The sequence below is a fragment of the Elephantulus edwardii genome, unplaced genomic scaffold, assembly GCF_000299155.1.
Source record: "Elephantulus edwardii isolate Elephantulus edwardi_28Jun2011 unplaced genomic scaffold, EleEdw1.0 scaffold00055, whole genome shotgun sequence".
Classification (NCBI taxonomy): domain Eukaryota; kingdom Metazoa; phylum Chordata; class Mammalia; order Macroscelidea; family Macroscelididae; genus Elephantulus; species Elephantulus edwardii.
In genome coordinates this window covers 3,550,565-3,566,971 of record NW_006399805.1, presented here as the reverse complement: position 1 = coordinate 3,566,971, position 16,407 = coordinate 3,550,565, and the positions used below count along the sequence as shown (strand labels likewise).

Sequence of the window (16,407 nt, the reverse complement as noted above, 5' to 3'; positions counted from 1 at the left end):
GACATTTAGAGATGATATTTGTTCCTTTGTTTTCTTTGTCCCAGATGCCATCTTTTCAGAAGTTTTAGAGAGTGGAAAATAACATGTTGAAGGTGTGGTGATTTAACATTCTTAGTCATAAGGGACTTTTAAGGATATACAGTTCAATCTCCAGTTTTAAAATGGGATTAGGTAATAAAGATTCGTGTTGAATCCTATTGCCAAACTCCTTGTAGCTACAAAATCCTGTTTTTTAAACAATGGCAACACACAGATGTTTTTAAATGCACCCCCCCCCCCAATTCTTTAGAGGGAATAATCTGCGAATTTGTGCAGTTACATTTATGAGGATAAATGTAAATAATTAAGAATTTATTAAGAAAGAGTAAGAATTTTATTGAGTATTGGTTTAGACCTCTCCCTTTTTGTGGGCTCAAGAACAGTGGATGGTGATGTTCAGATGGTTCTGGGATGCTGTGGACGACAGAAGACCCTCCCAGCCCGAGTTGTGTGCTGTAGTCTGGGATTACATCACCCTGTGCTGCCTATAGGTTTGAAAGAGCTGCAGCTAGAGTGGTCCTTAAGGCAGAGATGTAGAGATGAAGAGACTTCATCATGCTTGGAAAATAGATGGTTAGTGAAGAAGATGAAAACTCTCAAAGACATTGACACACTGACTGCAGTAATGGACTTGAGCATAGTAGAGACTGGAAAGATGGCCCAGGATTAGACAACATTTCAATTTCTTTACCATTGGTCACTGGGAGTTGAAAGCAGCTCAGCCACACCTAACAAGACTACTTTTCCTGTGATAGCGAGGCCCCCGCAGGACTCTGTCTCTCTGTTGCTGTTGTGGTTTGTGTACTGTCGAGTTGGAACCAACCCTCAGCTGACCCTCCAGAGGATTTTCAGAGGCAGTAATCACAGGAAAGGAGACAGCCCATCCTTCTCCTGTGAAACATCTGACGGATTTGAACCACGCGCCTGCAGGCTTTCAGGGCAGATTCTTACCACTTGGCCACCGGAGATTCCCTACTCTGCCTCTCTAGTTTCTTCTATCTCAGTCTTGCTTCACCTCCCCCCTTTTCTCCCTGCTGTATGTTTTCCATTTTTGTTTTTGGTTGGAAATATTCATTCATGCGTGCATGGGTTCAACAAGTGCATCCTCTGTTACACGGGTTTTGACACTGAGAATACAGTAATATATGACAGCAGACCAAGCCCTGTGATTATGGTGATAATGGGCAAGTGGAAGGAGGAGTAGAGGCCTGGGGAAAGGAGAGGGCTGCTGGTGTCCTGTGATCACTTGACAATTTTAGACATTTTTGAAGAAAATAAATATACAGCAGAACTTCTTATTGACCAAGAAGAAGAAATCAAAGAAGGTGGCGAAGACAAAATTGTACATGATGACAGAATTTAGTAAAATTTGACTATCTTTTTTCATTTATGTCTATGCACTTTTGATTATTGGATTATTGTTGTTGTTGTTATGTGCTGTCAAGTTGCCTGTGACTAGTAGTGTTTGTCTACCTGCTATTTGTTAAGTGCTTATTGTATGACAAGCATTGTGCTAAGTGCTTTGTGTAACTAGAACCCTATAATCTAGAGGTTATGCTCTCATTTACTAATTAAATAGGCAAACCCCAAGGAGTTTAAGTAAGGTTTACACCCAGGTAATAGTGATAGGGCCTTAAGTTGTGTCCATGAATCTCAACTACAGAGTTTGTTCTAAGTATTGGAAGCTTACTAGCCTTTGCTTTTATTGTAATGTTGAAAGATTTTTCATTTGTGTTGTTGCTTCCTTTTTACGAAGTTGCCAAAACCTTATGAGCCTATATTTCTTAAAATTTAACCACCTGTAACTGCATTCATAATTAAGATTTGTATTTAGGTAATTAAGTTAGAAGAGACATGTAATTCTTGTTAAACTTTAAAACTTAGTGTACCAAATGTAGATAGGAGAGGGTGGAGGGACAGCGCAGGAGAGGGAGACCCTCGATGAGATGGATTGATTCAGGGTCTGGGGAAATGGGGGTAGGTGTCTTGGAGATAGTGAGGCTGTCACAGGGTAGAGCAGGGTTTAGGGCTGTTGTACGCAGGGTCACTATGAGTCTCAGGTGACTTGATGGCACACAACAACTTTTGTTTTACTCTTGTTTCCACCCCATTTGTAAGATACATAAGGCTCTACATAGCCCCTACATAATCTATGGGGCATTGTGTATTAAAGGCAGAGGTGCCCTGGCAGTTTGACTCTGCCAGGTGCGTTAAGGGGGAATGATGGACACTCATGTCCCATATGATTGACAGGCTCTGAAAACCCAGGGCAGGTGCGGCTTGGAGCTGGTTCTGGCTCGGTGGCAGTGTTTACTCAGAGGTTGTGTTCCTGTAAAGGTACTTTAAACCCACAGTTCTGTAATTCAGTATAAGGTCCTCACCATTATCAGCAGAACACCCCCTTATGAAGCCCTTCATTCTTAGAATTGCTCTCTTTTTATATGGCTCCTGGCTTTATTCTGGTAAAAGGCGATTTCGGTAATTGGGGTGGAATCATTAAAAGGCAATGTGTGGTGCCACCTGAGAGTGTATAATTTAGAATGGGCTAGGCACCTTTGGTGGTACTGTGGTTAAAACATTTAGCTGCTAATCAAAAGGCCAGCAGTTCAAATCCACTGGCCACTCCCAGGGAAAAAGATGAAGCACTTTGCTTCAATAAAGATTCCAGCCTTGGAAACATCATGAGCTTTCCCTCCTTGGCCCTGCCGGGTTGCTGAGTCAGAATCACCTCGATAGCAGTGGATTTGGCTTGTGGGTAGAACTAGAAAATTTGTCTTTGGCCAACAAATTCAGGGGTGACCCATTTCCTGCGGATTTGTGGATCACATGTCTAAGGCTGCTGGTCTTGAGAAATGATGCGAGTTCCAATTGTTGCTCTTCTTCTAACTGTATGTTTCCAGTGTTGGTTATGTACTGATGGTACAGATGTTGCAGAATTTATTGCATTATCTTTTTAAAATGAGTGACAGGGATGTGGTTTAAGTACAGTTACGCTTACAACTTGGAAGTTTCCTATAGGTTACTTTACTTTAGAGAATTTCAAAGTGCAGGTTTTAATTTAATTTCATTCTAATTATTCTTTATCTAAGACACAAAGGCACACAGGTTCAGTTTTTAGAACGAAAATTGTTATAACTTGGGCATATATTTTACAAGGTGATTTTACATGTTATAATTGATTTTTGAGCGTTCCAGAGGATAAGGATGATGAAGTAATTGAAAAGTAGCAAAATGTTCTATTTAGTGTGAGAGTTAAAAGAATGAAAATGTGTTGGGCGAGTGTGAGTTGAATTTGGTCCTCATTGTACATACTTAGAAAATAGAATACATTCAGAATTTCACTCAATATCAACATAATCAATTTTACCTTTTCCTTTTGAAGTGTGTCTTGCTCCTTTGAGGCTGTGATGGTAGAGATGGGTGGTTCTTGAAAAGATGAAAAGGCAATCAGACGTTTGGCCAGGAGGTTGTCCTGGAATGCACTGTGTCGGTGATTCCCAAGTGCCTCTGTGCCGACACCATCATGAGAATCTCAGCCAAAGTCGTCCTTGAACTTGTGTTCGGTGGATCTGGTTCTGGTGAATCTTGAGCGCATATGATAGCATCTCTTGATGACCCTCCTGATAACCCTATGCAATCTGAAGCTTCGTTGATAGACTTACTGCTGTGCCCTGAGCCACCGAGGCAGAGTTCTTCCTCTTACTGGGGCCTCTTCGGGATGATTGTGTTTCATTTGGGGCCCTGGGAGCAATTTGGTTTGTTCTAAAAGCCAGGAGCTACGCTGCTGGAAAGGTCAGGCTGCCTCCAAATATGAGGACTGTTGTTAAGTAGGACTGGCCCAGTGCGTGGACGCCCTACTGTGTCATGATCCGTTGATGTCAGTCTTTCTTGCTGTAATGTTGGATCTGCGAGGACAGGGCCCAAGCCATTTTGTTCACCACGATTCCTTGATAACCTCATACAGCGCCTGGCGTGTGCTCAATAAATATTTGAGTTGACTCAATTTTGAAAGGAAGATGATGGCTGCTTTCAAATATTTGCCATGCATATGTCTTGTTAATGAGATTTATTACTTCTGTCTCTAGAGGGCAGGCAGAGGCCCCAGGGACAGACATTTAGGTGGGTCAGTTTCAACTTCACATAGGAACTTTGTATAACTTCCATGTGTGTGGTAGTCATGTCATCCTGCCACTTGAGGTACGCCGGAGTCTGTTACTTTAAATGACCAGGTAGAGGCCGTGTGGGGAGTTGACTAGGAAATATTTCTGCTTTTGCTGGCTCTAAAAGGTGTGATGCACCTTATACACGTTGCATGCATTTCCTCTACCTTTTTGTTTCAGTGTTTCAACCTATAGACATAATGCCATCCTATAAAGTCTTCTCTCTCAGTTAGACATTGTTTGTTTTCTTTAGACTAAAGCAAGGCAAAGAGGCAGACTGGGAGCAGACCTCTGCTGATGAGCGGCTGACGAGAGCGATTCTTCGAGAGAGACTCAACAGCGAGGCGGAGCGCTCCAACGCAAAGCACCTGGTGAGTCCCAGGGCACCGCAGAAGCACCTGGCAGCGAGGAGAGCGGTGTGCCTGGGAGAAGCTGCCACTGCCTGTTAGCAGTTAGTGTTGGTCGCGCTTCGAGTGGCTTGACTTTGCTTTTCACAAGTAGCTGTTAGCTATCAGTTTGTTCAGATTACTGAGTCACCCAAGTCAGGACGTGAAGACACCACCAGCATCTTGCAGAAGGGGTACCTGTTTGTGCACTGTCCCCCTCTCGGGGTGGTGGTGGTGGTGGTGGAGGTGGTGGTGGTGTTTCCTGGGGTCTGAGCCGTGGAGGCTGCAGCCTTGCCTCTGTCCCTGCTGGCAGCTGCCAGCCGTTAGCCTGGGGAAGACTCCAGCCCATGTGGTGAGGTTTCAGCAGTCACTCTGGGCTTCTCAAAGGGGAGAAGCTAGAATAATTAGAGGGCTTTCTGAAAATAAATAGTTGGAGTCTTTTTCTTTTTTTTAAGAAAATAAAATTTTTGTAAGGGGAAAAATATACATCTTAAAAAATGATTTTCACAAGTCAAGAGACGTAAACATGCTTTTAAAAAATGATTACTAAAAGCCGTACACTACAAAGGCCCCGAGAATTCTGTCACTCTGATGGAACAATGATTTCAGTAGTGTGTTCACCTTCTAAACGGCTTTTTTCTAAATCTGTCACATATTTTAGAGCCCTGATGATACAGAGCTTAAGTGCTTGTCTAAAACCGAAAGGTTGGTGCTTTGAACCCACCGAGCTGCTCTTCTGGAGAAAGTAGTGACTTGTGACTGTAAAGGTTGCAGCCTAGGAAACTGTATAGACCCATTGTTCTGCAGTCCACTGTGACTCAAGCCAGTTCTCCGTCCACTTTGGAGGCTGTAGATCTTAAGAGGAGCAGGCTACTTCCTCCCTCTGCTGAGAGCCTGGTGGATTCAGTGCCAGCCTTTCTGGAGTTCCTCAGAAAACATTTTGAGGTGGTTCAGCTCTGCCATGTGATGCTGAGTTGGTGGGTACCTAACAACGGCAGCAGCAGCAACATTTAAGAATTTGAGTAATGTGTTTAACATCGTCAACCCCTCAGACTGCTGACCATTCTTCTGAAATGTGTTTTTAATGCCCACATAGCATTCTGTCTGTGTCTAATATAATTTGTCACCACTTTGCCTTTGTGAGCACAAAGTAATTCCTGGCTTGGAGGCTGGAGCTCTGACTGCTCGTTCCCATCTCAGCATTTTTTTTCTAGAACTTGCCAGAACCCTCTGTGTTCTCTGGAGTGTGGTGGAAAGCTTTCAGGAAACATAGATGAGACCGTAGAGTAGAGGACTTGGGAGTATAAGTGAGGGTGTGTGTCCAGTATGCAGTTGGGAAGTCATTGGCAACGTGTAAGAAAGAGGTCACTCTCTTTATTCTTCTGGATTTTACTTTTGCTGTTTCTATAAGAGGCCAACAACCCTGAATCAAGCCCACTGCCCTGCAGTTGGTTCAGACCTTTGGGAACCATGTATGACAGAATTGACTGGCCGTAGGGTTCCAGGACTACGGATCTTTACTGAAATAGATGCCCTCATCTTCCTGGTGGGTTTGAACTTCAGACCTTTTGGTTAGCAGCCCAGCACTTAACCCATTACACCGTTATGACTCCTGCAACCTTCAGCTAGCTGCAGATAGGAGAGTGCGGGGCAGGCGTGGGAACCCCTACCTTTGCCATTTTCTCCTAGTATCTACTAATTATGTCTCCTGCCCTCCTACATTTTCACCTCTTCAGGGTCCACATAAGTGACTGGCATTGTGTCTTCTGTTATGCGACTCTAGCAGTTCTGGAGTTGTGTGATATACACGGCAAGTTACAGTCTTCACCAACACCTGAATTCCAGCATCTCCCTCAGGACTGGGCCTTTGGAGCCTGAAGCCCCCAGGGGAGAGTGTGGGGTCACTTAGGTCGGGTCACGACCGATTCGGAGCACCCTTTAGATGCTGCGTGGTGGGGACTTAGCCACTGCCCTGGGCTCCCTGTGTCAGTTTAGGCACCTTGTGACTCTGATTTCCTCCCCTTTCCTGTTCTTGTTAAGAAGCTCCGTAGAGTAGGGCATTATGTATCCTCGAGCTACCAACTGAAAGGCGGTTCCACTAGAGAAAGATGGACTTTATTCTCCTGGGAGACCCAGTGGAGGGACGCTGTGAATTGCAATCACAAATAATTGTTATTATTTGATACTGTAGAAAACATACATGTTCATTGACTAAAGATCAGAAAGTTAATTAAATTTTAAAAAAAGTGAAAATCATTCAAATGACTACCACCTAGAGATAATGATGATAACCATTCTGGTTTATAGTTTTTATAGGCCTTTTCACAATCCACAAAACTATATAAAAACATTTATATTGATTACATATGTGTGTATTTCTTCCAATACAGTAAGAGTGTACATACTTCTTTATAGCTTTTAAAGTTACCCTTCACATTAAAGGAAGGAAAAAAGATTATAGGAAATCATCTTCTTTGGTGGCCTAGTAAATTACGAGTTGCACTGCTAACCCAAAGGCAAGCAGTTAAAATCTACTGGCTCCTTTGAGGGAATAAGATGTGCAGTCTACCTACTCCCATGCAATTTATAGCCTTTAAAAAAACCCTTGGAGGGTCAGCTATGAGTTGACTGTGACTCCATGGCACATACTGACCAGTAAATATCTATTTGTATGATCACCTACTTGTAGCTGAATGTATTTCCTTGAATTTCCACTTAATTATTAAAATAACGTATGGATATGACAGAAAATTTTGGAAATTCAAAATGACTCAGGAAGTGAGCGTCACTGTAATTCTGTCACATGTAGCTAGTGTTTAGGAACCGAGTGACAGAGTGATGGGGTGTGGGAGTGCTTGCAGGATGACTGTTGGGTGATCCCTGGCCCCCCGCGTGGGGACAGGGTGGGCAACCCCAGGGCCCAGGATTCGTCGGAGAGTCCCTCTCGAATGCGGTTCTGTTCTGTTGTGCATGCTGGACCCCTTTGCTGCTGTCCTGAACCCTAACATGAGGACCTCTTGAGTGACGGCCCAACATTGATCGACTTGTCTTTATTTAGAACCCAAATGTTGCAGCCCGCAAGAAAGTAAAGGTTGGGCTTTCACACATTCGAAGTAATTGGAAAGCTGTCTTTCAAGAGAAAAACCTGATGTGATGTGGTTCTGTGGAATGAAGCGGGCTCCCTGCCCCTCCCCGTCTTCTCCACCCACGACCGGTTGACATTTAGACTGCTGTCTCCATCACCGAGAGCCAGGCTTGACTTGCCGCGGTGGTTGGAGTAGCCAGCTTTATTGATGCTCTTTGAAGGGCGAAGTCATAGTGGCCCTGTTGAAGTTTAAAAATAGGATCTGATCCAGACTTCTCCCTGTTCAGGGCTGGCTTCAGCAGGGGAAGCTGCTTATCCTGCTCTGGATTCTAGAGAGCAGACCAGCCCCTCTGTCTCTCACCAACACGCTCACCGAGGGCCATCGAGTCAGAATCAATTTAAGGCTGACCCTCAGAGGCTGTGGCTCACACAGGAGGAGACTGCCTGACTTTCTCCTGTGGAGCGGCTGGTGGTTTTGAGCTGCCTCCTTTTGGGTTGGCAGCACAGCTTCTTGCCCACGAGGCCACCAAACCCTCCTAACTGGCTTTAACCAGCTGATGTTGCCCAGAGCTTGTGTGGAGAGGCACTTCATTCAGAATTTTACCCACATGGAAACATTAACATTCCCACGAAAGGTATGTTTTGGAGGATCAAGGAAGCACCCCTTGTAAAGAATGAAGACTGATTAAAAAGAACAGTACCAGAAAATATGTAAAATTTATGTGACTGGACAGTATATTTAATAGCTTGTCCATCTAAGTTTAATATTTGCTGTGTCATTGAATTATTTTAAATTAGAGAACTGTTCTTTGGTGCTGTTGATTCCCCATAGAGCTGTGTAGGCTGTAATGTTTCACTGAAGTAGATCATTAGCTCTCTTCAGCCAAGTGGAGTCCCTGGATGGACTTGAACTGTGTACCTTTAGAATAGCTGCTGAGCATTTAACCATTCTGCCCAGAGTAGTGGTTTGTGGTTGGTTTGAGTATTACTGTTTATAATTGATTTCTTTCTAGAATGCCAGTTAAATCTTTTTTGTTGTTATTAAGTTGTTATTTTTTGTTTTATTAAGTTGTACTAATTTAACATTAGTCTCATCCCAGAACTCTCTAGCATTTTCTTTTTATCCAAATGTTACTTATTGATCTTAAGTACTGTGGCCTTGAACCTGCTGCATAGCTGACTCTCTGTCAGGTGTTCGGAGGCAGTAAATCACATGAGAGGAGATTGCCCATTTTTCTCCCACGGGGCAGCTGGTGGATTTGAACCATATTCCTTAGGTTTGACAGTATCGCTCCTTACTACTAAGCCACCAGAGCTCCCAAACTGTATCAGTAGCCGCAATTTATAGATATTTACTTTAACGTTCTGTAACTTGTCGACGGAAATATGAGATGATTGTTGTTATATTTTCATCCTTTGGGCAGGTGTTCTATGTGTGTTTGGTGTATGAAATGCATTATGCTAAATATTAAGGATATATAACTGAAACAGTCATAGTCCTATCTTTAAGGAATTCCCAGTATACAGGGAGAGACAAAGGCATTAAAAAGAATGTCTAAATATATTGCCTATTACGGAGTCATCCTGCTTCTATTCTTGTGAGGACCCACATTTTGTCAAGTGGGGCTTTTGTCTGCCTTTTTAACTCACCACAAAGTAGTATTCCTTTTCTACACCTGTGTGTGCCCAATACATGACGGTCCCTAGCAAATAGTAAACAGTCAGTAGATGCCTACTGATTGGATGGATAAAGAACTGGGACCCTGGGAGTGGAGAAGGTAGAAAAGGTCTCCTAGGGGAAGGGCTGGCTGAGCTGGATTGCTGGGGGTGGGGAGTGCAGGGAATTAGCAAACAAGACTAGGAGTCCAGTTGGGGTGCAGCCTACGATGTTGTAGACAAAGGCATGGAGGTGTGAGACCCTCTGGGGACCTGAGGGCTGTTGAGTGGGAAGATGAGGAGATAGAGCATTGTTGGTGGTGATGTTGGGGTTGTGAAGATGCATTAGATCTGGTCACTTGTCCTCAGTAAGTCTACAGTCAGGTGGGGCTTGAAGGTGGACAGTCTTACCTTACATTATCTTTCCATTGTCTCCGTTCTGGAAAATACCGCCTGATGTAATTTCCAAAAGACATGTGTTGTGTTGTTGAGGGTAAGCAAGACGCTAAAAAGCAGGGTGAATGAACATATGTATTCCGTTTTCCCAAGTTTACGTGGCTGTTTCACTGAAATGTCACTTTCCACTGTTTCTTTTTGTCTGAAATGTGACAGAGCAGCAAACCCAGAAGAAGAATCGAGTTTTGTGCCATGTGCTCCGGCTTTCTGCTTTGCTTGTGCTTCAAGCATTGGCAGCTGACATTTTCTAGGAAGAGGTTTTATCAATTTGGGGTACAGAGGAAGGTGACTGAAGGGAGGGGAGGTAAGAATACTGTTTCTGTCCATGGGCCTGGGATACAGTGAGGCTGTAATTTTGAAATGACCAACATGGGTCAGACAATCTCTCTGTACAGGAAATAAGTAAGAGTGATCTCTTGGCACTGTCATAAACCAGCTCACTGCTGTCGAGTTGGTTACAGCTCATAGCGACCCTTTTGTCTAGTTTCCAAAGCTTCGAATCCTATCCTGAAGGATAGGAGACTGCCTGTCTTTCTGCCTTGGAGCGGTGCTGGGCATGAACTGTTGACCCCTCGGTTAACAATTCAATCTGCAGCACACTGCACCTCCAGGAGGGCACTCTGGTGGCCTAGAAGAAGAAGCTGCGCTGCAATCCCAAAGGCACAGGGTTCAAATCCACCTACAGGCGGATGATGGGTCGTCTCCTCCCAAACAATTTACCACCTCTGAAAACCTGCTGGACGGATGACTATCGGTTGGTTCCAAGTAGATAGCACACAACAACAACCACAAGGCTCCTGGATTCTTTAATGGACACTTAAAAACAATTTTTATTTAATGTTACTTTTTCTTGTGAAGTTTACTTTTTATTTTAACTGTGATTAAAGCTCTCCTTTTGTATTTATTCTGTCTCTGTCTGTCTGTCGGTCACTCACTCTCACTCTCTCTCAGTTTTCTTACCACAGACACTGTATTTCTTCTTAGATGCTATGGAGTCAACTGTAACCCATTGCAACTCTGTGGACGACAGGTTGATACCTTACCGTACCCCGTACTGTCCTTAGAGTCTTTGTATCTGAGTATTCATGGATTATCCTTTTCCTTTTGAACTTCTGTTTTTAAGGGCTCTTTTGATAAAGAACTTTTACTGTACCCTTGAGGGCTTTAAGCACCTTGGGTGCAAGATGTTTTCCTGGATGTTTCTTGGTGACCCTGGAACTGGATCCATCAGCAAGCCTTTTCTGTGTAAACTCTGGCTTTGTTAATCACATGCCAGCAATTTGAAGGGCACATCCCCCAGGATGGTAAAGATGTGATGTCTTTCTGTGCCCATACCCTGGGATTCAGCAGGCTGTCATGGTAGCCCTGGACAAAGCTCTCAAGCCCCTTTTTCCCGCTGTATGTGCTTTTGTTACTGTGTGGGGGCCCCACGTCCCATGTGGGTCGGAGGAGCATTATTACTGTGAGCTGGAACGCAGACAGCCGGGCAAAGACATTGTTCTTCAAACACGGTGTGGAGGGACAGGCAGCTTCAGGTGTGTGGGTTTGTTTCCACTGTGGAGAGGACAAACACATCTTACCCCAGGTTCCCAGCCTGGGCTTTGTTCCGAGCTCAAAGAAGGAATGTGACTGTAGCTATGGACATAAAGGCTGCGCACATTCAGCAAACTTAACCCAGAGGCCCATCTTTTTCACATACTCATTATCGAACTCATTCATGTTAAGAGAAGCACTGAGGAGCTTCACATTAGCAGACAGCTGCTTTCTTCTTCTTCTTCTTTTTTTTTTTAATTGAAGAGGCGTGATGGGCAATTGACCACATAGGGAGGGTGCTGCAAGAGATGTATGGTGGGAGCCAGTCACATTGCTGAGACTTTGGAGTCTGGCCACTGAACACAATCTAAATTTACCTGCATTGCCTTTCTGCAAGGAACCGTGTCAGATGGGCAGCTTCATTGGCAGAGTGAGTGGAGAAGACACGACCATACATTTGAGTATATTGCTATTGATGTTCTTCCGAACAGTCTTATTTAGAGGCAGCTGTGAGGAGTAGTTCTACGTAGAATGTGTTGTCATACTTGCATTCTGGAAAGTCCTTTAAAAAATTCATCAAGTGGTTTGCAAACCAGTTGGCTTAGGTCAACTCTCGTTGAGTCTCGTCCTCTGTGCTAGCCGGGCCATAAATGGCCTATTGACATTCCATCACCTGGGTCATTATGGGTGTCAAGGTGAGGAATGGAGAGCACACAGTAAAAATCCATAGATAGCTGAGGTGCAGAGGGTTGCTCATAATTCCATCTCCAGATAATGACCTGACATTTATTGTTCACATGCCTGTGCTTCTCTGCCTGGGCTCAGATAGATGAACTGCTGGGAAGGCATTGGGATTTTACTGAACTGACATCATAATCTCACTTCCCACTGAAGAGGCAAAGAAACATGCCCTCCATGGGGGTCCTGACCTGTAACCAATCTCCATAGTCCGTGTAGCTCTCAGTGAAGGGTTTTGCATGTTATTTTTAAAAGATGACCTTAGGCATTGCTTTTTTCCCCCCCCATCTATGTTTCTCATGTATCTTCATGACAAAGCTCACAAATGTCAGACTTGATAAAGCCTCGGGTGACCATTCTCAACCCGTTGTGCCGAAACCAGTGCTTTAGGGGCTCCAGGGCTGAATGGAGTAGCCACAGTGAAGTCTGCTGCTTTATTTCCACTCCACATCAAATGCTTCAAGTGTTGACCACTCCCAAAAAGCTTTGGTCTGGGTGGTGGGGTGAGGGAAATGGAAACAATTTGCTCAAATTTGTATTTGAATTTTGTAAATAAACTAGTAGGGTGTGGGGGAGCTTTGGTATGTCTGTCCACTAAGTGTCCATGCTTTTTAACACGACTGAGCTCTGCCCCTCCTGTGTTTCTGTGTTCTGAGCTGGGCTGTGCATGGAGCTTTATTTCTTGCACCCTGGGGTTAGTCACGTCCCATAAAGGCCATCTTGTTCCAATGTGGCTTTTTCTCCTCTTTCTCTTTGCTAACTGTGTCATAAGGATGACTTCTCTCACAAACACCGAGGGGCAGAATTACCAAATGAAGTAAGGGCTCCATTCTCCAGAGAGCAGGAATCTGTTTACAAACCTGCAGAATTTATTACATACCTCATTTAGCCCATTCATCATTTTAATAGAAAAATGAGTCATTTTAGATGATTCTGAAATAATTCGAGGTAAGCTACACAGCCCCAGGCAGAATATGATTCTTTCAGACAGCACCATGCTATTCTTTTTAATGTAATAGAATGATCAGCACCAATAATTTATGATTACTTGTGGTAAACTCACCAGATATCATCATTGCCATAGAAATTTTTTGTTGATTTGATTAAAAGTTTTAAGAATTTTCTAGGCTAGCCTCTTCCATCTTCAGTTTTGAATGACAAATGGATTATAAAGTCCTATACTTAGGATTGCATCTAAATATTTTCTTCTGGTTTCAAGATGGTAAATTGAATTTCAAGTTTGTGGTTAGTAATCTTGATAAGAAAGATCACCACCAGTCAGTGTCATAGGATCTGCTTTGTGGACATTATAAAACCTACTTATGGACATTTATCCTGCTTAGAAATTAATCATGAATCTTTTTACAGTTCTCTTCGCCTGTATTAGATGCCTGTTTTAGTTTTGTCTTACTTATTTAGAGTTCACACATTTAACTTGCAGGCTCTGTGACTTTTAGGAACACAGCTCCAAACTCGAGAGACATCAGAGAGTATATAAGAAGCATCCTGAAACTCCTAAGCCTATAACCAACATCACAAAAGAAAACACCATTGGTGGTGGTGGTGATGGTGGTGGTGGTGGTGGCCGTGGCCATGGACACTTTCAAGTTGCCCAGGAACTTGCAAATCCAACCACCCATTGATAAATGTGTAGTATGCTTAGTGTATCCATCATTCCTCTTCGAGATGAAGCAAATGCTCAAAGACTACACATATAAAAGTGCAAAGAAGACAAGTCAGGTCCCAGTTCAGATCCCCAAAGCTTGGGCAATTTTGAGCATAAATTAGTAAATTATTCTTCTGCTGCTTTCCACCCTCGACCCAGCCTTTAGTGGATTGAATCCATGGTCCTGGAAGGGGTGAGGGAAGTGTTAGCGGCCGAGTCTAGACAAGGCAAGAATTTTCAAAATCGGTGTCAAGCTCCCCAGCATTCTCACATATGATGAGCAGGCACAAGAGGTGAAATACAGCAAAGCTTTGTGGGGCGACGGAGCAGAGAGTCAGGGCTTTAGCTCCCTAGCCAGCCTTGTGTGTTACTGCATAGGAAGATGTAAGCAACAATCACCAAAACAAACAACCAACAAGCCTGAGCTCACTGCTCTCAGGTTCGTTTTGACTCCTTGCCAACCCCACGTGGGGTTTCTGAGGCTGTGAATCTTAACGTGAGGAGAACGCCCTTCTCTCTACCTGAAAAACATTGTTAGATTCAGACAGCAGGAGAAATGAAGCCTTTTGATTAACAATGAGACACCTTACAGACTATTACACACACATATACATGAAAAAAGATATGCATGTGAAACGTGGATTGATACTCCTAATACTATCAAAGATTAAGGTGAAAGTTAAAAAGAAATTGGAATTTTAAAAGTTGTAAATTTCAGTTGTTGTTGTTGTTATGTGCCATCGAGTCATTTGCCACTCATACTGACCCTATGTACAAGAGCTCTAAATGCTGTTCTATCCTGTGCCAACCTCGCCATCTCAAACACCCTTATTCCCACTGCTCCAGTCACAGAATCGATCCATCTCATTGGAGGTCTTCCTCTCCTTCGCCGCCCCTCCACTCTGCCAAACATGATGTCCCTCTCCAGGGACCAGTCCCTCCTTGCAAAATTCCCAAAGTATGTCAGACGAAGCTTCAGAATCCTTGACTCCAAGGAGCATTCCGCTTCACCTTCTCCAGGACAAACCTGTTTGTTTTCCTAGCAGTCCATGGTATATTTAACACTCTTCTCCAGCACCACAGCTCAAAGGCATCAATTTTCTTTCTGTCAACCCTATTCTGATGCATAGCACATAATTGCGAAGACTATAGACTGGATCAGGCGCACCTTAGTCTCCAGCCTGACGTCGTTGCTCTTCAGTACTCTTGAGAGGTCTCTCACAGCTAACTTTCCCAATGCAATTTATCTCTTCATTTCCTGGCTGCTGTTACCAAGAGTCTTGATCGTGGATTTCAGTATTAAAAAAAAATTTTCTGTGAATCCCCACACGCTGAACTCTAAAGTGTCACTGTGTACTTACGTAAGAGTGTCCTTATTTAAAAATCTTTCTGGTGACACGGTGGCACATGGTCTGGCTCCTGAGTTCAAGGCTGATGACTTACAACTCTCAGCTGTTGCTCAGAAGGAAAGGCAGTCTGCATCTGTAAAGATGTGCAGCCGTGGAAGTCTCTGGGCACTTGTCCTTGAGCTAGAGGGTCAGTCAGTCTGACATGGAATCAACTTGACAGTGATGGGTTTTTGGTTTTGTTTTTTTTTTTTTTTTAATGAATTTGCCATAGTCTGTCAGGAATTGGAAGAAATGGTTGGTAAAGTGCGGAAGGATCTGGGCCATAGTGCTCACCATCCCTCCTTCCCCAGAAGAACGCTTTGCAGGGGGCTGAGATGATTGAGTCCCTCTTCTTCCTGGGGTGATTAAGATGCATTCATCGGGCAGGATGCTTGTCGTGAAGACCAGAATTACATTTGCTGCAGTAGATTGTTTTTAAGGGCAAACCCAATATATGTCAGTGTTGTCTGCTTGAGTCATGCAGTGGATCCAGTCAGTTCCCTGTGTTGTGTTTTCATTGGCCTTTATGAGCAGTTTAAAGTGAAGGTCCTTCACAGATTCATCTTATAAAGCCAAACTCGAAATAGAGTTTGAAAGACTGTGTCATCGATCATTTTAGAGATTTGCTTAGTTAAAAACAAAACACAAAACTTGGGTAGTTGGGACATGGCTCTTACTAGTTTCAAGCTCGTGGATTCAGATCCCAGGTGACCCCCGAGTGTGCAGAGAGGAAGTGTGTTCCTTCGAGATGGGGCGCAGTCAGATGCTGGGAATGTGTTTTCCATCAGGCTTTTTAATCCTAGCAGTGTTTCTTATTGACTGCAGGTTAACCAACACACTAGAAAATGTGTTTCTTTCCAAAATGACTTTATTTCTGTGCTGTTCCCTTGCAGCTGTGTAGAGTGGTCATAAAAGGCTGTCTTGTCTGTAAACCCTACTGGTTGGAAAAATGAAAGACAGAGGATGACCATTATAGAGTAGGTGTCTTTGTACACGTGTGTGCATGGATAAGATCCATGTAGTAAAGACATTCTTTATGAGGTAAGAAATGAGAATTTTAAAACCATTTTTTTTTAAGAGAAGTATATGGTTAGGTATTATTGTCATGACAAGAGTCCAGAATAAAAGCTGCATAGTGGAGTGGACTGGGAGGCGGGGGAGGATTGTATAACAATGAAAGAATATTTTTTTAACACTTTCAAAGAGAAAAGAGAACTGGGAGGAAGGGGTGGGTAGGGAAGAAAGTGCAACATTGAATGAATGAAAATCCAAAGTCTCTGTAAGCTTCCATTAAAATTTT

General features: G+C 43.5%; 1 protein-coding gene across 1 annotated transcript in view; it reads left to right on the top strand.

Annotated features, from left to right (window-relative positions):
• The window catches only part of CHCHD3 (coiled-coil-helix-coiled-coil-helix domain containing 3), a 332,794-nt gene that overhangs the window by 109,853 nt on the left and 206,534 nt on the right, over positions 1-16,407 (top strand). The window contains exon 4 of the mRNA XM_006887200.1: positions 4,453-4,570. Coding sequence (XP_006887262.1) covers positions 4,453-4,570 — 118 coding nt within the window. The remainder of the gene's footprint in view (positions 1-4,452; positions 4,571-16,407) is intronic.